The sequence below is a fragment of the Gouania willdenowi genome, chromosome 13 (genome assembly GCF_900634775.1).
Source record: "Gouania willdenowi chromosome 13, fGouWil2.1, whole genome shotgun sequence".
Classification (NCBI taxonomy): Eukaryota; Metazoa; Chordata; class Actinopteri; order Blenniiformes; family Gobiesocidae; genus Gouania; species Gouania willdenowi.
In genome coordinates this window covers 35,040,977-35,063,384 of record NC_041056.1, presented here as the reverse complement: position 1 = coordinate 35,063,384, position 22,408 = coordinate 35,040,977, and the positions used below count along the sequence as shown (strand labels likewise).

Here is a 22,408-nt window from a genome sequence, read left to right as displayed (position 1 = left end):
TTCTCATGATTGTCATCCTTACTATCATAATAATGTTGTTATTGCTGTAATTTTATCATTCATTCATTATAATTTCTGGAAACATTGAACACATTAATGTCATCTCTGATTTGATCTTGTTTAAACTTCTGTTATGGATTTCTTGTTTTGTTGTGTTTTCTACTGTGATGCAAAATAATATAAAATGTATGACACCTGACAACTGGACCACTGCAAAAAGGATGTACGCTGTTGCCATGGTAACAACACAGCGACGAGGGTGCAGGTTAATCATTAATTAAGCTACAAAACATATGCGATTGTTGTTTCTAACTATAATGAGGACGTTGTGATAGTAACTGATGCTGGTTTAGAACAGAAAGCTACAATGAGAGCACATCATTTTCACATCCCGCTCTAATGTGTGTTCCTGATGTTGTTTCTGCATACATGAGGCCACTAGATAGTAGGATTGTGACAATATCTCGATACAGCGATATATCACGATATTTTGTTCGCAAGATTGATTATGGATCGATTTTTTTTTAAATTTTCATTTTTCTTTTTACTAAAATGTACAGATAGGTCTACACAGAAATGTTGTCACTGTTTGTTGAAGGAACCAATATATATATATATATATGTACTGTATGTTTTGTTTACAGAAAGCACTATTGGAGATACTTATTTGTTTATATTGGTATGTTGACACTTATTTACAGAAATGTTGCACTAAAATAGTGTCACTGTTCATAGGACACCTTTTCAATTTATTGTCTTCCACAGATATAAAATAAAAAATTGTATTTTTTCACTAAATCTTTTTTTTTTCTTGTTATGTCAGATTATCGTAGATTGATTTCTGACCAATATATTGATAATCGCAGTATCGTCATACCTTGAGATAATCGTTATCGTGAGCTTTGTATCGCGTATCGTATCGTGAGGTACCCTGAGGTCCCCACCAATTCATTTTTCATTATGTAACAAAAACATGAAAAACAAAAAAAACACTCATTATTTGATATTTGTTTCCAAAACCAAAATGAAAAAACAGAAAACGCCTTGTTTTTCAAATTCCAGCGCTTTTGCTTCGGTACAGAAAATGAAAAACGGAAAACGAACACCTTTATTCATTTTCTCCATTACAGATTGGCCAATGTATGTGACCCTGAAGTGTACTCTCATGCGACGCTAACGGCTATGCTAACGGCAGTTCGGCATGACAATCTCTGCTGCTTCCAACTGTGCATCCGAAACGTGTCCTTTTCGCTTTAGCTGGTGTTGGGCACAGAACCTCCTCACGGAGATTTCGGAGGATTTAGAGACTCCTAAGTGTTGCAGAGATAAAGATATCGCGGAATGTGTAATGCTTCACTACCGGGTCACGTACTTTGGCCAATCGATAATGGAGAAAACAAATAAAGGTGTTCGTTTTCCATTTTTCGTTTTCTGTACCGAAGCAAAAGAGCTTGAATTTGAAAAACGAGGCGTTTTCCGTTTTTTCATTTTGGTTTTGGAAACAAATATCAAATGAGTGTTTTTTTTCATTTCTCATGTTTTTGTTACATAATGAAAACAAATGAACGAATGATACACAGACTAGATAGTGCGGTATAACCCTGTGATTGGAATCGATATACATTATATCCAGCCAAGCATTGTACCTGCAAATGGCTTTGACAGCATGAGGTCATTGAGCACAAGAATCATCATCACTGTCAGATTCACTTCAAGACATGAATGTCAGGCATTACTATACGATTAAATACGACATCTGTCATATTAGATTGTTGCTCAACTGTATTTTAAAGAAAATGTCTAACATACAATCTGATGTTGGACTGTCCACTTATCAAAGGTGGACCAACCTTGGGTCCATCGTAGAATAAGTTCTGTTTACGTGAGTGTAGAAGATGAATGAATGAGATACTGCAACTCAAATCACTTCATTTGAGGTTTCATGATTACTAAGTGTATGAACCATTTGTGAAATGACCCAATAGAATCATCTTCAGGACAGAGAAAACAACAGTTTAAAGTGAAAACATGTACTGTATATAAAGAATAAACAGTACGAGTGTTGTTTTTATGATGCATCTCAATGCTGGGACGTAACATAATAGATTATAGCGTTCTAATGTTACATCCTTATTTGCTGCAGGATAATAAAGTTGTGAAGCTCAAAAAAACTTTTTGTGAGCAACGACCCTTTGAAATGTAGAAGGAGTCCAGCACAGCACGATAAAGAGATGCAAAAAACAAGAAAAAGTGATAAAAGAAATATATTTAGTACCTTAAAAGCGAGAAAATTGGAGAACCCCACATTTCACTTTCTGTTAAAGAAGCTTTGCTATGAGCTAAGCTAGCCAAACTGCACGTACATGTTAACCACAGACTTCTGTCGTTGGACTAGTATCGAACAGTGATGCTACATTAACATAGTGACGGAGTTTGCTGCTCATGAGTCTCACCCCCAATTTCCACCGGATGTTAAATTGCTACGTATCAGCAATGGAGCTGATACAGTATATTTCCACTAAGTCAATGTGTCAATTTCCACTGCATGCATATGCAGTCAAACACAGCTGTTTAACTGCTCCGTCAGTCCCGAATCCTCCACAACAGATACGCAGACCTATTTTTAACGGAGAAAGAATGTACACATTTAGCAAAGATAACCTGCGCGGAACAGGAAAAAGTGCACAGACACAGAATAAAATATTTATATATATATATATATATATTTCCATCCATTTTCTGACCCACTTGCTCCTTTTCATGGTGGCAGGTGTCTGCTGGTGCCTATCCACAGCTTTCTTCATGCACTAGGCGGGGCCAGCAGTGGATTGTATTTTACATATAAATATTGACCTTCTCTATGGTTGAATCACAATAATCTCTACAAAAGTGGAAGATCTACACGGCAGGACTGAGTGGATTTCCTTCTCCTCCTCTCCAAAGACACAATGAACTTGGCTTTGTTGTTCTCTTTGTATTGACTGCAACTCGCTATATCGCAGGATTGCGTGAATAAGCAGGATGTCCTGAGTCTTTGCTGCAACGCATCACAGACGGAGGCGGAGGGGATTGATAGACTGTTTGCGCTGCAGTTATGCAGCAGAGACGTTACGGAGTAGTTAGACATCCAGTGGAAATCTGGTGTCACACACATGTTCAGACTCATTGTCATGTAAGGAACAGAACTACAATATCATACATTACAGCACAGCTGTGTTAAATGATTAATGTTTTGTGTAAAAGACCATTTTCACATCAATAATAAGTGCAGTTGCCTGCACTAGTTTTTATTGTGGTCATTTCATTTATTGTTAAGTGTTTTATAGCTTTCACATAATCTTCTTTTATGAAGATGCAACATTGTATAACGTTCTGAAAGGTGTAATGTAATGTTAGTATTTACTCTTGTAAAGGCTTTTTGCTATCCGTTGTGTTCAGAGAACACACACTAGAAGCAGCAGCTGCAAAAGTGTTGTTTTCATTTGATAGAACATTTTCACACAGATACAGGGAGGCCCAGTTTAATTATTTTCATTTAAAATATAATTGAAGTATGACTATGTTGTTTATTTTTGAAGCACTTTCTAAATAATAAAGAATAAAGATCATACTTATGACTGTTGTATTTACTAATGGAAAAGTAACCTAGGGCAGTAATGTAGGAAATAGAAGATAACAGATCTTTCTGCATCTTGGAATCGAATCGATTTGTGAGACCACTGAAGATGTAGTGCTGGGCAATATATTGAGTTTTCTATTATGGTGATTAAAAAATTACAATACTGCCTATATTGATATGGTTTCTTTTGTATTAAAATACTTACATGAGTCGTTGCTTTTGCTACTTCTCAGAAGAGCATGTAAAGCACAGTTAGATGGATTCCCAGTGTGTCCTAACCCAGACCTTCTCCTTAACAAACCACACTGTAGAACTCACTCACACATGCTGTCCCATAGAGAAAAAGGCAAAAGTGGCACATATTGTGTTAATAAATGTGCCTTTGGCATTTTGTATCAGCAAATTCAACCCAGAATTGTCAGACTTTATTTTAATTAAAAATAGTCAGATTTATATGGTACTGTATATCAACATTTTAAGAGAAAATATTGAGATATGAGTTTTAGTCGACATCACCCAGCGCTATGACGATGCACATCTCTGATTCAAAGCTCTTAATTTAAAAACTATTCCATCCAGGTAATGCAATTTTTAATGCAACAAAGCACACGCATGATGAATGTGTCTAATTTCTAAGTGCACTGACATTCTGTGCGCTCAGACCTGCTGCTCCACCCATTCAGCTGTCACCGCCTCATTTCAAACCAATGACATCACTTATTGAGGACATTCAGGGGAGCTGTTGTCATGCAGCCACGCAGGCTCCAAAGATCAGCTGGTAATCCTGTTTTTCCTGTTCACAAACACAATTACACGTGTGGAATAGACCACAACAAATATCTGTGTCCTTCTATTAAAGCCTGTTTTTCTCTTCATTTATTGAGCCACAGAATCATTTACATTAGTTTCAAACTGAGGAGCTGCCAGATTGGCCTGGATGTGATTATGAACCTTGTGTCCAGGAAACTGTCAGTAACACAGCGACTGAACCTGTCACATCAAAGAAAAAACCACAAGAAATGACCGTAAAGGATCAGCCATCCCAGAGATTATTAAACATTTGCATATGAAGAACTAAACTATTCTCTTTTCCCCTGGGCTCCACGTGAACACAAACATTTAAGCTGTGATAACCAAGGCCCTGTTCATCAGTGATGATCCCATTCATGTACTACATTAGAAAGCTGCTTCACTTCACTTTTTAAATGTTGTTCATTTTCAATTTAATGCTCTAAAAAGCAAGTGTTTTGGTGTGAGTGAAGATGCATGAAAAATCATTCACTTCCACAGAGTCAACAGTGACAGGCCACATCTGGGCTCTAATTCTCTGCCGCTCATACCCATCTGCTGGGTTTTGGTTTCTGCAGCTGGATTTTCAGACACAACATAAAGTAACTCACGGTTCCCAGTGCTTCCATTCCTGCTCTGCTCAAACACTCCAAATGGCTGTGGTGTCGTCAGAGTACTTTTGTAAATGGCAGAGGAACTGAAATCTGAGGCACCCTGAGGTGCTCCTGTTCCACCAGAAGCAGCAACGAATGCAGATCTGAGTTAGTGAGTCAGAGATAAGTATTGATAAATCCAATGCTATGCCTTAGTGGTCCTGCTCGCTGGGTTTTTAAGTGGGTTATTTGTGGCCTCTGAACTAACATGACATAACAGAAAGGCCAGAATCAGTTAAATAAATACCACATTGTTTTATTGTTAGGTTAGAAAGCCTTAGGCTGTGTTCAAAATGGTACACGCCACACCATGTGCTATAAACACAATGACCACGTTTACATGGGAGATCTAATTCCTCTTTAAAATGGACTAAAAGTTAATTTCTCTTTAACTTGACCTTGTAAACATGTAATTCCTAATGCTAATTTAATTACGAATTAAAGTTAATTCTGAATTAGGTGGCTGGTTCATTCCGTTTTTAATTCCGAATTAGATAATTCCTCTTTCTTGTAAACACTTTACTTGCCTATTTACGCTTTAAGTTAATTTCGCGCTTGTGCTAATGACGTGCGGGTTACGACATAATCCAAGATGGCGGCAGCCAGAACTCCAGCCTAGACACTTCATAGAGCCTTAAAAAAATGTATATAATGAAAAGAGTGGATGGACGGAGGCATAAACATGCAGACTTTCACACGGACTTATTAAACACACATGGACCTCAGTAAACATGGTAAACGGAACAGGCTTCACCAGATGGTGTAAATGAGTCCCAGTACTGCATTCACAGGCTGTAATATCACAAAGTTTATCATTTAACCAGTTGTTAGAGCTACTATCTTTACCAGGGAGCAACTGTTTATTCCTGGTGATTGTTTTCCAGACTTTTACTGGGCTTTTATTACCAGTGATTAGTTTTTATCTTCCTTCCACTCCACGGTCCAAACTGAAACCGTATGTTATTGTTGAGCTGCTGCTTCAAAACTACAATAAAAATAAAGGTGAAAACAGTTCTCATGTGTGGTGTTCTGTGTTATTGCCGACATTAAAAAGTGTGTTTTTCCCGATCGACGTGATACGTCACATTCTCCCCCTGACCAATCAGAGCCTTCCCAACCCCCCAGACCTAAAGTGGAATTAACTAAAGCCGAGCAAACCAGTTTTACATGTAAACCTCTTTCGGGAATTACTATTTTCATGTAAACACAAAGCAGAACACTTTAATTCCGAATTAAAAAAAACATCATGTAACCGTGGCCACTGAGTATATACCGTCTACGTCTACTATATGCTATATGGTTAGGATGGTTAAGATGATGAGCACTTTTACTGAAGTATACTCCTAAGTTTCCATAGATGTATTTCAAATTACGACAATAACCTTGATTCTCCACCTTTGAAAGTTCTGTAAACATTTTAATCGAGAAATTGACCAAGTAGAATATCAACATGTGATCATTTGATCCATAAAACTCACAGAAAACACATTTCAGATATTTTTGGAGACTCTCCACTGTGCTACTGACAAAACTTTCGATTAACTTCAAAACAAGTGTCCTATTAACAAAAGTGTTAAAAACTAATGGAAGACAAGAAGAGATACTTCAAAAATATGTATAGTATACATCTGGCTATTTCTCGCATACTCAATCTTTCCATACTATCTAATGTAAATGCACTACGTACTAATTTTGACGTCAGACTTGGTATGAGTAGTACGTTAGGATGACATTTGGAGCAAAGTCTCAGTCCTGACAGAGAAAAGTCTGCACTGTGTGGTCATACTAAATATGTTCCAACAACCTTCAGCTCATGTGATGCATTTGTGAGGAAAAAGCTTCTCTAGCAGAACTGTATGTTCTACACCTGGCACCATCCATCACATGGCCATCTGTACAGCAGCAGAGCACAGCCCTGTCAGCATTATGCTGGGGCCTCGCCTCTGGCATGGAAAACAATGACATCATTTTTCTTTTAAAATAGATGCTTAAAATCATGGTGTTAAAAACTGCCCAAACTCATAAAAACATGAATGTATCCATTTTTAACTGCACATCCTGAACATGGTTATTCTAGACTTTAATAAACCTGAGAGATGTAACAGAAAAGTGGGAGGAAACCCTCAGCACTAGACAAAACATGAACCTAGATTACATAGACCCTGTGCCAAAGTTCAAGCAAATCTGTGAGGTAAGGCAAATTTATTTGTATAGCGCATTTCATAAACAAGGCAATTCAATGTGTTTTACATGATCAAAAAGTACAACAAAAATCATTAAAAAAAAGTTTTATTTTGTATAGTAAAAACATTAAATACACTAAACATTTTTTTTTATCAACTATAAAAGGATTAAAAATCTCCCTCTTAGTCATACACAGCAGAGAAAAAGAAGTGCATCTGACTTGGATTTTAAAGATGTTCACATGTGATGCTGACTTCAGCTCTGATGGCAGTTTGTTCCACTTCTTTGCAGCATAACAACTAAAAGCAGCTTCACCATGTTTACTGTGAACTCTGGTCTCCACTATCTGACCTGTGTCCATAGATCTGAGAGACCTGCTGGGTTCATACCTGACTAACATCTCACTGATGTATTCTGGACCAAATCCAAACCAGCAGCAGAACTTTAAAGTCTATTCTGAGGGTGACTGGGAGCCAGTCTTTAAAACCAAAGTAAATCACACTAAACTGGTAATATCAACAGCAGATAGAACTGAATGTGATTCATAATGCACAATACACTGTATATTTGACTTTTCTATCTTGTACATATAAATCTTTATTACTTTTTAAATTAACATTTGTTATTATACTTTTCTTTTTATTTGTTTGGTTTTGTTCTCTGTTTCAAATCCAGTGTTGACAGCAAAGTAGGAATTTCAGGGAAACTTTACTGTGCAGATGACAAACACTTTGGGGGTATACTACAACGCTAGATAATCATATCCTGGATTTATCTCCATTAGCGGGCTTCACCTAACCAAACATTCCCTGTCAGAGTGAAGTTGTCCTACAAATCTATAAATCTATATCTTTCCTAAAGGATGCCATCAGTAAATGAAAGGATTGCATTTATCCATTAATAATCTTTCTTTCCTGAACACAGCTTTCAGATCTGCACCAACCAGGATCTTCTAAAAATAGGCAGGTTGTTTTCTAAGAAAAATGACTGATCAGGAGGCGGGGCTTTAGCACTCGCTAGGATCCTCGTCAGAACAAAACCTGGCCCCGACCAGGTTAGTCGTTCAGCCTAAGTTACCATGGTGATTTAGTTTTGTAAGATGTGAGCGAGCTTTGTAGGACAGCACACACTGATTTAATCCCGGATATGCGCAATAAGAGGTAATTAGTTTAGTAGCATACTCCCTTTGAAACTTGAAATGCATAGAGTAGAATCAGAATCAGAATCAGAATCAACTTTATTGGCCAGGGGTGAATGAATACACACGAGGAATTTCTTTTGGTGACCTGTGCTCTCTCAGGTAGTGTAACATTAAATAATAACAATCAACTAGAATAAAGAAAAATAAATAAAATAAAGAAAAATAAATGAAAAAAGAAGTATAAACATAAATATAAGAGTAGTTAGACTAATATGTGCAAAGTAAATAAAAATAACAAGATAATAATAATAGTAATAATAATAATAATAATAATAATGAAATAAAATAAAAATACAATAATAATAATAATAAGATAATAGTGCAGTAGTGCATTGATGAGTAGTGCAAATAGGTGAACATTTAAATGAAAAAATTATGTCCATGAACATTTTGCAGTGACAGGTTGTTCCAGGGTTGATATGTTTAGTTCCAGGTTATATCACAGTAACAGAAACAGGTCTGACACTCTTTGACTGTTTAGTGTTGATCAGAGTGACAGCCTGGGGGAAGAAACTGTTTTTATGGCGGGTAGTTTTGGCGTACAGTGATCTGTAGCGTCTGTCGGAGGGGAGGAGTTTAGACAGATTGTGTGCAGGGTGTGAGGGGTCTGCAGTGATGTTACCTGCCCGTTTCCTGACCCTGGACAGGTATAAGTCTTGGATGGAGGGCAGATCAACACCAATGATCTTTTCTGCAGTCCTGACTATCCTTTGTAGTCTGTGTCTGTCTAGTTTGGTTGTAGATCCAAACCAGACAGTGATGGAGGTGCACAGAACAGACTGAATGATGGAGGTGTAGAACATTATCAGCAGCTCCTGGGGCAGGTTGAGCTTCCTCAGCTGACGCAGGAAGTACATCCTCTGCTGTGCCTTTTTCCTGGTTGTGTCTATGTGGGAGGACCACTTCAGGTCCTGAGAGATTGTGGATCCCAGGAACCTGAAGGAGTCCACGGTAGCCACTTTGCTATTCAGAATGGTAAGGGGGGTGAGTGGGGGGGGATTTCTCCTGAAGTCCACTGTCATCTTCACAGTCTTGAGTGGGTTCAGTTCCAGGTGGTTCTGACTGCACTAGAGAGCCAGCTGTTCCACCTCCCGTCTGAAGGCAGACTCGTCCTTATCCCTGATGAGACCGATGACGGTGGTGTCGTCTGCAAACTTCAGGAGTTTCACAGAGGGGTCCCCTGAGGTGCAGTCATTGGTGTAGAGGGAGAATAGCAGTGGGGAGAGAACACACCCCTGAGGGGCGCCAGTGCTGAGTGACCGGGTGCTGGATGTGATGCTTCCCAGCCTTACTTGCTGCTTCCTGTCAGTCAGGAAGTTGGTGATCCACTGACAGGTGGAGGCCGGCACTGTGAGCTGGGTGAGTTTCTGGTGAAGGATGTCCGGGATGATGGTGTTGAACGCAGAGCTGAAATCCACAAACAGGATCCTAGCGTAGGTCCCTGGGGAGTCGAGGTGATGCAGGATGTAGTTCAGTCCCATGTTGACTGCATCCTCGACAGACCTGTTTGCCCAATAAGCAAACTGCAGGGGTCCTGTGATGTCCTTCAGGTGGCTCAATACCAGCCTCTCAAAGGACTTCATGACTACGGACGTCAGGGCAATGGGTCGATAGTCATTAAGTCCTGTGATGGCAGCTTTCTTTGGGACTGGGATGATGCTGGAGCTTTTGAAGCAGGATGGTACTTCACACAGCTCCAGTGATAGTATTGAAGACCCGTGTGAAGATGGGGGCCAGCTGCTCAGCACAGGCTTTCAGGCAGGAGGGAGATACTCCATCTGGTCCTGGAGCCTTTTTGATCTTTTGTCTCTTGAATAGCTGGCACACATCTCTTTCATTGATCTTCAGGGTAGGTGGGGGGTCAGAGGGTGGGGTAGGGGGGGAAGTGGGGGGAGCAGGAAGGGCAGAGTCCAGGTGATGGGCTGATGCTAATGAGCTGGGGGGTGGGTGAGAAAACCTGCAGTAAAAGCTATTCAGGTCTTCAGCCAGTCTTTTGTTACCTGCAGGGTGGGGGGAGGGTTTCCTGTAGTTGGTAACCTTACGCAGGCCTTTCCACACTTCTGAAGGGACTTTGTTTGAGAAGCTTTGTTTTAGCTTCTCAGTGTAGCACCTCTTGGCTACTTTGATCTCCCTGGATAGTGTGTACTTGGCCTGCCTGAACAGGTCCCTGTCCCCACTCCTGTAGGCTTCCTCCTTAGCCTGACGCAGCATCCTGAGTTGAGGTGTGAACCAGGGTTTGTTGTTGTTGTATGTGCAGAAAGTCTTGGTCTGCACACACATGTCCTCACAGAAGCTGATGTAAGATGTCACAGTGTCAGTCAGTTCATCTAGGTTGTCTGATGCAGCTTCAAAAACACTCCAATCAGTGCAGTCAAAGCAGTCCTGTAACTCCTGCTTTGACTCCTCTGTCCATTTCTTTACAGTCCATACTACAGGTTTAGCAGATTTAAACTTATGCCTGTAGGTGGGGATGAGATGAATCAGACAGTGATCAGAGAGCCCCAAAGCTGCACGGGGAACAGAGTGATATGAATCCTTTATTGCAGTGTAGCAGTGGTCCAGTGTGTTAGCACCCCTGGTGGGACACTTTATATGCTGTCTGTATTTAGGGAGTTCGTGGGTTAGATTTGCTCTGTTAAAATCCCCGAGAATGATAAGCAAAGAGTCTGGATGTTTTTTCTCCACGTCTGCTATCTGGTCAGCCAGGTGCTGTAACGCCTCTGTTACACAAGCCTGAGGTGGGATGTAAACACCGACCATGACAAACGAGGAGAACTCCCGCGGAGAATAAAACGGTTTACAGTTTATGAAAAAACTCTCCAGATTAGGGCTACACGTCTGTTTCAACACTGTGACATCTGTACACCAACCTTGGTTAATGTAAAAGCATATTCCGCCTCCCCTCGTCTTCCCACAGAGCTCTTTTACACGGTCCGCTCTGAGGAGCTGAAAGTCCGGTAGATGTAAAGAGCTGTCCGGGATGAGTTCACTGAGCCAGGTTTCAGTAAAACACAGGGCGGCGGATCTGCAAAAGTCCGAGTTTCTAGTCTTTAGGAGCAGCAGTTCATCCATTTTATTTGTCAGAGAGCGGACATTTGCCAGGTGAATGGATGGAAGCGCAGTGCGTAATCCCCGCTGCCTCAGTTTTACGAGCGCGCCTGCTCGTTTACCCCGTCTGCGTCTGCGGCGTCTCCTGCAAATTCCATAGAGAGCTGCTGCTCCACCGGTGAGAATCTCCGCATAACTTTCTGGTTCAATGAGAACCGGTGAAAAAAGATCAGCAGAGGACTGTCCAACGTTTATTAGTTCTTCTCTGGTGAAAGAGACCAGAGAAGGGGAGCAAGAAACTACAAAAAAGAAGAAAAACGCAACAACTCCGAGAGAGCGCAGTACCGAGGCAACCATCCGCGGCGCCATCTTGGTAGAATGCAATACTATTTGCTCCTGTCTCTCCATTTGCACCCTGCTCGCCAGCTGCAGTTGTTGTCTTTGTGTCACTGTGTGATGAAATATCCTGAACTAAAAATTATTGACTTTGTTTAATGAGAGGATATCTTAAACTGCAACTTTATCGCTGAATGTTTTGGTAACAGAGTTAGTTTTATCTTGTTGAGCATAAGGGCAATATTGACCATAAAATAACAGTAATTATGAAAAAGGTAGTGCAGGTACTGAAAGAAATTGTATTTTTTGCCATCCGTTAGGGCTGACAATAAATCAACAAATCATCCAAACAACTTCAGGCAATAAAAAGCAGTGGATTTATTATAGGGTACAGTGGAAGTGGAAGTACCAATTTGACACAATCTCTGACTACTGCAGGTAGTTTTAAGAACCCGTTTCTTCTCCATTTTCCTTCATTTTATAGAAAATGGGTCTGACTTTAGCCCCCACATTTATGTGAGCACACACAAGCCTGAATTAGCTTAGAGGCAGCCCAATGATTATAGGCCCTCTGTTATTACAGGAAAGCTAGTAGCTACACGTATGACCTTGGGACCTTTTTACACAGCATCTTCATTGGCGACAAAAAAGGAAAAAAAAGTCAAACACAAATATGGTTGGAATAAAAGCCAACAAGAAGAAGTAAGATGTAAATATTAGTGTATGTGTGTAGAAATAATTACACTTAGAGGAAATTATGTTCAGTCCCTCGCCTGAGAATCAAACCCAGCATGGACTTTCAAGCTGAAAAAAGCCAAATCTTCTTCTCTGAAAAAGCTTTACAGCATTTATTTGCTTCTATTTGTTGAAATCTGAAGAAACAAGAAGAATTAGTATTATTTAACAAACCATGAGGAAGGACAAGAGGCTGGAGTCTCCTGCTCATGCTGATCACACACTACTGCTGATGGCAAATTAAATCCCAGAGAGGACTTAGCAGCAGTGCTCACTTCACTTCAACACCATCAAACACTTGTGAAATTACTGGGACAAAAAGCACACAATACATGATGAACACACAACCATTAGTGAGGAGGTAGATTCACACGTAATCCTGTCATGTTGATTGGAAAAATTAACTATTGTGTGTGTGTATATATATATATATATATATATATATATATATATATATATATAATATTTCAATGTTCATATTATAATAATGTAGTACCATCCTATTAAATGTGAGCTATTGCTCTCAATACACTATCTGTTCATTCAATATTTCACATCACTTAGTTTAAATGCATATTGACAGTGTGCGTGTGTGTGAGTGTGAGTGTGTGTGTGTGTGTGTGTGTGCGCGTGCGTGTGTGTGCATGAGAATGGCGTGTAAACTGGTGATTTAAACCACAAAGCTTAATGAAGCCTGTCTCTCCTTAGGCTAATCACACTGACTGAGTTCATATCGTGCAGATTCCAATAAAGATGAATCCAATCTAAAAATACACAATACCTTCAGACAACTTCATTATTATTTTCATCATCTTCAACAGCGGTGGATGAAGTGACCCTTTGCTAATCCTGATCCTTCATACTTCATACAATCTTCTCTACATAGCCTGCTCTTTGAATTCTCTTCCAGCAGAACATGTTCTATCAGGTAATCCATCCTGAATGCCAGAGTACACACACTCTGGTACAATATACAATGTATTTTTAATACTACTATATTCATATACTGTACATCTGGTGCACACACACAATCCGTCACAATGTGGAGATACAAACCAGTTAACAGAGAGCCTGAGGTCCATACACATTTAGAGCCCCCCCCCATCATAGATGTTTATGAAGATAGGACTCGTTCAGCCCTTAAAGGAATCAGCCACTGTTTTTATATCAGAAAATGCTTCTTTTAATGTGAAGGATTTGATAGATTTCCTGATTATTTCTATGGACAGAAGCTGTTGTAGTTGTGTGGATTTCTACTCTGTCTTTCTCACTGAATGCAACGTTGTCATCCTCTGCTCCACTGTGTGTACCTAATTTAAACAAACAACATGAATATTATCAGTGTTTTACCATTTTACAACTCAAACTAAGTTACATGTAGACTGTGTAATCAGAGCGAAGGCCAACTGGAATAATGTACTGTTAGCCACTCCCATCAGGTCACATAGAACCTACACATTGAATAAAACCATCACATCCTTTTCTAAGAGTATTGTGTAAAAAAAAAAGGAATTCATGAAAATGTTTAAATTGGTAAACAATTGTGCATTTTTATTCTCTCCATATGATCGAAAAATATTTAGTCTCTTTACTGTAACACAATGTTTGATTTAGGGTTTTGTAGGCTTGAAGGAACAAAACACACAAAAAGAAAAGGTGAACATCTGCAAACACATCTGCTTTCTCCCACGAGACAGCAGTGAATCATTCTTACATTACGTCCACTGTTCCATGACACTGAGCAGAAACCCGCTCACACTCTACTCTTCACTTATCTATACATACATACATACACAGATTGTTCCTGTCCAGTAAAAATGAACACAAATCAACCTAAGTCAGTTAAACCCAGAACACAATGATCATTATTTACTGGGTAATAAACAGCAGACTAAGTTACAAGTAAGAAATTCACAAATAAATGAGTGCCTGACAATATTTTAATTACTAAATAATATATTACTGCAGAGGGGGAAAAAGGCTTATTTTTAATTGCGTTACTCAGAAGAGTAAAGCCAAGAATGTGACTTCATACGCTGCAGTGAAAAAGCATCTCCCCCTTCCTTATTCCTAAATATTTTTGCATATTTATGACACTTAAATGTTTTGCATCATCAAACCAACCAAAATATCTCACAAAGACAACCCAAGTCAATACAAAATGCATTTTCTAAATGATGATTTTATTTATTATTAAAAAATCCAAACCCATCTGACCTGATGTGAAAAAGTAGTTGCCCCCTATTGCTAAAATAAGATTTAACTGTCTGTAAATCTGAGTTTGACTGGTCACTCCCAGGCTTGATTACCGCTATGACTGTTGAATCAAGAAATAACTTAAATAAAACCAGAGACATTGAAGTAAGCAACAAGATCTCAAAAAGAAACAAAAAAGTTTAAGAACAAATCTATCAATTAGAAAAAATGAAATTTCCAAAGCTGTGGGAGTGCGTTTAGAGCCATTATCCACACATGGAGAAAACTGGGAACAGTGGAGAACCTTTCCAGGAGTGGTCGACCATCCAATGTGTGCAATCTTAATTCATCCAGGAGGTCCCAAATAATCCCAGAACGCCATCCAAAGAACGGCAGACCTCACTGTCCTCAGTTTAGATCAGTTATGACTTAACCATAAGCAAAACAATGGGAGAGTTCTACAGTGAAAACCACCGCTGACAAAATAAACACTAAAGCTTGTCTCACATTAGCCAAGAAACACCTCGATGATCCCAAAAACTTTTGGAGAAATATTCTATGGACCGACGGGACAAAAATGAAACTTTTTGGAAGCTGTGCGGCTCGTTACATCTGGAGTAAAAACAACAACATTTGAGAAAAAGGACATCATACCAATAAGCAGAGAACGTTCATATGTTTAAGAACAGGCTTTTCAAATTAGCTTTTAACTAATTATTTATTCATTTTAGGATTATTATCTTTCATGCTTTTGCTGTCTGTTATCTTTTATGTTGTTTTGATAGTTGTGCTATGTTTTAGGATTAATATCCCAGTGTTTCCTCTGCACTGGGGGCTGTGATGGTGAATTGCTTCTGATGTTTTGCTGTGCTGGGCGTTCTGTCTCTGTGCCCTGTACCCACGGTCTGTGTCCTGCTCCTGGTGCAGACGGCTCTGTGTGATGTACCCAGCCATGTGTCATTGTCCTTATTTTAACCTGTGTCTGTGTGTGGTGGACGGGGTTTGTATGGGGTGGGTGTATTTTTAATTATGTAAAAGCACTTTGAGCTGCATCTGTTTCTATGAAAAGCACTTTTTTATAAATGAACATGATTGAACTATTGAGCATGGTGGTGGCAGAGTTATTATCTGGGGCTGCTTCACTGCTTGAGGACTTGATGTGATTGATTAGAGTTTTTGCCCTTTGCTTGAACACGATTCGATTTGAAAAACTTGGTCATTGTGTCAAAACTCTAAACACAAGAAAATAATACACAACACTGGGAAATAAACTATTCACATTTATGTCAAACTAAAACTCTGCGATCATAACCTAACAATCCTTTGTCAAACAGTCACTGTGGCGACAATATGATACACATTTCTATCATATAATTACACTTTCAAATGAGCCTATCTAAGGCCTTTTTGTAGCTGGCTGATTGTTGTTCAATATTGTCACTAAGTATTTTCAGTTGTATACCTAAGTATTTTCAATTACCCAATGTGTGTAGATGTGTTTTGAATAGATGTGTTTTCCCAATGGTACCCTGAGATTTCCTTTTTGTACTAAGAGTCTGTAGTGTTCAGGAGTAAGTGTGTTACAGAATAGCAGCTAAAGTACAAAGCAGCAGTTTTGTTTGAGGCATGGTTACACGTTGTTTAAGGTACGGTAACAACAACTTGAAGTTGTGGTACTTTTTGTTTAACCATTGCTTGAATGGTTTTTACCCATTCAAGCAACGGTTACAAACTGTAAACAATGATTTGTGCCATCCAGCAGACAATCCTGAAGGTGAACATCCAGCCATCAGTTTGTGCCTTAAAGCTCAAGCTCTATTGGGTTTAGCTGCAAGACAACGAACCAAAACATAGCAACAAATCCACCTCTGAATGGCTCAGATGAAACCAAAAGAAGTTTTTGGAGTGGCCAGGTCAAAGTCTGGAATTCTATCCGATGGAGATGCTGTAATGTGACGTAAACAGGAAATTCTTGCTGAAAAACCCTCAAATATGGCTGCGTTAAAACGGTTCTGCAAAAAAGAGTAGGACAAAAGTCCTTCACAAAAAACAAAAAAAACTTCATTATTATAAATTATTAATTAATTCATTATTGTAATTACTTGATTTCAGTTAATGCTGCAAAGGGGGACCCCACCAGCTATTGGGTTCAGGGGGCAATTACTTTTTCACATCTGGTCAGATGGGATGGATTAGTTCCCCCTCCCCCCCCCTTAATAAATAAAATAATCATTTAGAAACTGCATTTTATATTGACTTGGGTTATCTTTGTGAAATATTAAAACTGGTTGATAATCCAAGATTTAAGTGTGATAAAAAATACAAAATAATGAGGAATAATGAACAGAGTTAATGTGTTTTCACAGCACTGTATATATTGGATGATATTCCAGATCAGCAGTGCTGTTCTAACAATATAAGTGAAAAGTACATGAGCATGTTTGGGCATCACATTATATAAACTGTCTACCTCCCATAATATGATGCAATATGATGTAACTAACACAGAACAGACAACTTCACTTAAACTTGTGCTCAAAGTTCCCAAGATCCCATACATTCCTACTGATGAGCCGTAATAACAAGTGTACAGTGTCTCTAGTGGGCATGTGCCAAAAGAAGAAGGGGACAAACAACCATTTACAGTACAGCCATTACACTGTTTGTTTTATTGATTGTTATTTGTTTGTATTAAAAGTGCGTAACCTTTTTCTGGTCCTACTTGTTTTGATACAAGTACATTTTTCTCACACATGGCGACTCCAGCGGTTTTATTTTAAATCTCAGTGGAATTTCTTTATTTAGAGAGCGGTGGCTCAAGGGTTCAGGAAGTCAGCCTATGAGCAGAAGGTCACTGATCAAAGCCCCTAAGTCCAAAATGCTTCCCAGAAGCTGCTCAGAGATCGGTTAAAAGCATGGAAAGAATTCCATTGACACGTCTAAAATGTCAAGTACAAGCGTTTCTCCTCTTTTCCCCCAGGACTGGAACAGCCAATAAGAGCTGATGTTTCCAAAACCCTTTGAAAGATTCATGTGATTGTCATCACTATTGAGTGGATCTCAAATCTGCTTAAACACCTGTCAATTTATCCTAGTCCAAAAATATCCACTTTAAAGATCCAAAGGGGTCAGAACGTGCCACATAAGGAGATAATCAGCATTAATTACTTCCTGACCAGCCTCCGATTTTCCATTTCAAATTTTATTTCATTCCATTTCAGGGTTTACCCATTTCTAGGTCACGCTATTAAACTTCCCGAAATTGTACCAAATATGCTAATCAAGTCAACTACTGTTATTAATTTTAAATTTGATATGCTTCAGATGATTTACAAAAATGAGACGCTGAAATCATGTGGTATTACACTGCAAAAGCGACGTGAGACACCCATTTTCTGAAGGAAAAATAGCACGTAAACATGTGATATTGTCCTAAAACATATATGTGGGTCGGGATTTAAATAAATAGAGAGAAATAAAGAAAAAAAGGTTTGATTGTTTTTTCTGTTTCAGAACGTGAATTCTGTCTTTTTTTTTTAATCTGTTTTTCACAATCTGGAATAATTGGAGGCTCCACCTGTATAAATAATAATATATAGGTGTAAACACACTGGCCCAGTTGTCAGTGTGAAGTTGACACAGAGAAAAGTGAATGCATCTCGTACTGGGTGAGAAAACACACACTGACACATCACCAGATTCAATGGCCTTCCAAAGAGGCAGTGGAAGATAGGAAGTTTATGACACTGAGCTGTCAACATAAACATGGACACGCACGCACACACTCACCAGGCCTGAGGTTTCCTCTTGAGCAAACCCTGTCTCCTCCAGTGAGAGTGGGGGCTGAGATGGTAGGTCAGCTGTCGACACACCTTCTCCATCGCCCCCAGAGAGTCGCCCTCCTATTGGACACACCCACACCCACACCCACACCCACACACACACACACACACACACACACACACACACACACACACACACACACACACACACACCTATCAGTCCTGCTGCTGTATGACAGGAGAAACCCTTCACACAGTTGTAGGAGAACAAGGGTAGTTAATAATGGGTTATATGAATGAGAATATTAATTATGATTATTAATATTAGCTCAATGAATTACTGGGTGCCACCTCTTTAAAAAGAGGAAATATGTCTAAGTTTCTCTTTCGACTAAACAAAGTATTAAATCAGGGAAGTGGATTCTAACAGCAAGTCTACACTATCATCACAGCTTTAATGAATCAGAGGAATCAAAGATCACAGTTTAACCTTTAATTTGCATAATCCAGTAAGAAACGAGAACAATGCGGTAATTAAACCATGATGAAATGCATTTCTAAGTTAATAAAAGTGAGGATTACATGTAGTAAAGTGGATCATTATTCTAAACTAATCTAGACTAACTATTGTAAAATCAAAGAATAAAATCATAAAACAGCGAGGGAAGACAGACGGGGGGAGACGGACAAACACATATGTGGTGGATTGTGAGTGGAGTGTAAGTATGGGGTTGTATTGATGTTTAAGTGAGTCAGTTCTGCTGGTCCATTGTTCACTGGTCCATACTTTGAGATGCAGTCTGGTTGGACCTGGAGACGTTCTGGGTTTGCAGGAACAACGTCTGTGTAGCAGTATAGCTGCGCTGGCGTGCCGCCGTTGAGTTCTGTTTCTTTAAACAGCAGTGATTCTATTGGCCGATCCACAACCCCTTCTGGGATGATCGCAGCCGGTTTCAGACTAAGAGGGACCACGGTTTGGTCCACGATTCAGATGTTGGAAGGTCGGCTTTCAGGCACGTTCTTTTGCGTCTTAGGCTTTCACTGCGAGCAAGGTTCTTAAAAAGTCTAACTGATGCAACTACAAATAAAAGAAAAATGAAATGAAAGACTGGAAACATGAGGGAACACGTGTGAGCTTGAACGCCCGCGTCCAAAACTAAAGTTTCGGGCAGCACATCTTTTTTTAAAAGAATTTGGAGACGCCTTTTGGAGGAGGTGTCTTGGTTGATCATTCTGAGATCATATCGGTGATTGGTCAATGTCTCTGTTTTCAGCTTGTGGGTGTGTCTCAAGTGTGGGTGTGTAGTGGAATGACATAGACAACAGAGGGAGGTCCTAAACATAAAAGAATGCCTAATAATTAATTCCACATATTTCAAAACATCTTTTCAACATCATATCTTAATATATCATCTATAATGAAACAGTTAGATACCAGACACTGAAAAATAGCATAGTTAGTACTTAATAAACCTGAATGTCAAAATTCAGGTTAAGGAATTTTCTTTATCATATGGTTAACATTCAGTACCTTGAACTAAGCTTTGTGATGTTTTCTAGTATTTCAAGCACCTTTTAAATGATAAACATTTTAAAATAACATTCTGTTGGTTATTGAAATACATGAAACGAGTGGCATCGGACAGACAATATTTGCAATTTCAATTTCTGCAGGAACCCGTAACAATAATCCTTTCTTTTGTGACTTTCCAGTCAAGCACATGTTCTTTGTTCTCATTTGAGCAGGAGAGCTAGTGTTATTCCGACGTCCTGTGTGACCAGTGGTTTGGGTTCTGGAGGTGACAACATCTGCAGGGGGTCGGAGCCCAGAGTTTGAAAACTTAGCATGTAAACATTGACTGACTGTTTCCTTTTGATCGTAATGTAGCAGAGAGGTGATATAGGAGGAAAACTGTTCTTGGATTCTCCTGTTCTTTTGTTCGGACAGGACGAGGGAGAAGATCCCCCTGTGGGGCACATTTGCATTTCACAGTAGGAGACAGACTCTCTGACTCCATTGACTGGTGAAACGAGTGTCCTAAGTCAAAGATCAACTTGGAGGGTTTGGTTTCCTACACAGTCTACCAAGTGTCTGTGAGGACGACTGTACTCTGTGGAGAGGTTTTAGTCTAACTATAGTAAAGAAAAAAACACAATTATTTGTTTATTTATTTAATGTGTCACACCTTTTCTTTACTATAGAGAACATACAGTACGTATTGTAAAAGGCATCTTGCCTAAAACATACTCCCTTAGGGCTCTATTACAGGGAAAAGCCACGCAGCCGCACAGATTCTGGCAGAGTGCTATTCTCCACCTCCACAAGTCTGTTACTACATGTCTTCATCTTAGATACACAGTCTGGGTTAAATTCTATTAAATGGCACTGCACTGTGTTGATTTGAAGGATGGCAAGGGAAACAAAAGTTGATCTCATGTAGCTTTTATTTTTGACTCCCGTGCAGGGTGGATACAGTGAGCCTGACAGGACGCAACGGGTCGAGCTGGGTTTGGACACAAATTTAGAAACAATGCTCGGTTTCGGGCTCAATCACATCAGTGCCATAAAGCATTGAATATCCATCCATTTTCTGACCTGTTTGAACCTTTTTTCAGGTACGCAGGGATCTGCTGGTGCCTTTCTCCAACTCTCATTGTGCTCAAGGTGGGGTACACCCTGAACAGGACGACAACACACACACACACACACACACACACACACACACACACACACACACACACACACACACACACACACACACACACACACACACACACACACACACACACACACACACACACACACACACACACACACACACACACACACACACACACACACACACACACACCTCTCCTACGGGCAATTTAGAGACTCCAACCAATCTCAGAATCATGTTTTTGGATCGTGGCCACACAAGCATGGGAGAACATGCAAACTCCACACAGAAAGGACCCAAGTGTCCACCTCAGGGCTTGAACCCAGGACCATCTTGCTTTTAGGCGGACATGCTAACCACTAAGGCCTTTACAAATTAAAAGTGTGATACACGTAAGAGAAACAAGCCTAACTCTATGTGCGTACATAAAAGTGGTTAAGCACAAGCAGGAGAATAGAGCCCTGAGAAAATTAAAAGAAATAATGGGAATAACGGACATTTTCTCAGTCAGTGGTGAATCAAGGTCCACAAATACACACGAGTCAATTTCACTAAACAAGACAAAACCCACTTTCTGGGAGGTTTATTAACACATCTGATGAGGCAGTGCTCGCTCTGTGAGTCGGGTAAGTTAATAAAAGGAGAAAAAGTAGCCCACGGGTGATGCAGCTGTTCATTCATTTTTTTACATTAAAAAAGCAGCTAGTTTTCCTTTATTGTCAGTTATTCACTGACAAGGCTCTATTTCAATTACTTCCTTACCTTTACAAGTAGGAAAATGTTTTTTTCTACTGTACCAGTTTTGAAGCCATACATTTAGAATAGGGTAAATCATTTTAAATAATCCATCTTAAACATAATTAGAAGACCAATAGGTACCGTAAGATTGTAGCGGATCATTTCATACATGGTGGGCATTGAATGTATCGGGTTTGACTTGTTTCCCTGATGGTAAAGGAGAGACATGTGACCAGACTCTCCCCAGAGATACATTTATTTTTTTTATTTATTCAGTTCATTTCGACATGGTTGCAATCACAGAAATTCACTTTGACATTCAGAGCAAAATTACATCATTGGTTTTTTTTTTGTTTTTGGTCCTTTTGCATGCCGGAAAGGGCGACGGAAAAAAGCATTTTGCTTATCCAGGTCCGTCCCCTGAACACATAATTTTACATCAAACCTCGTTTCTTCCCTAGTCAAAC

The 22,408-nt window shown here is 39.5% G+C and overlaps 1 protein-coding gene across 2 annotated transcripts in view; it reads right to left on the bottom strand.

Annotated features, from left to right (window-relative positions):
* lrrc75a (leucine rich repeat containing 75A) overlaps positions 1–22,408 on the bottom strand; it is an 80,938-nt gene that overhangs the window by 27,893 nt on the left and 30,637 nt on the right. For both annotated transcript variants that reach the window (XM_028464428.1, XM_028464429.1), the window contains one exon: positions 18,551–18,663. In XM_028464428.1, coding sequence (XP_028320229.1) covers positions 18,551–18,663 — 113 coding nt within the window. The remainder of the gene's footprint in view (positions 1–18,550; positions 18,664–22,408) is intronic.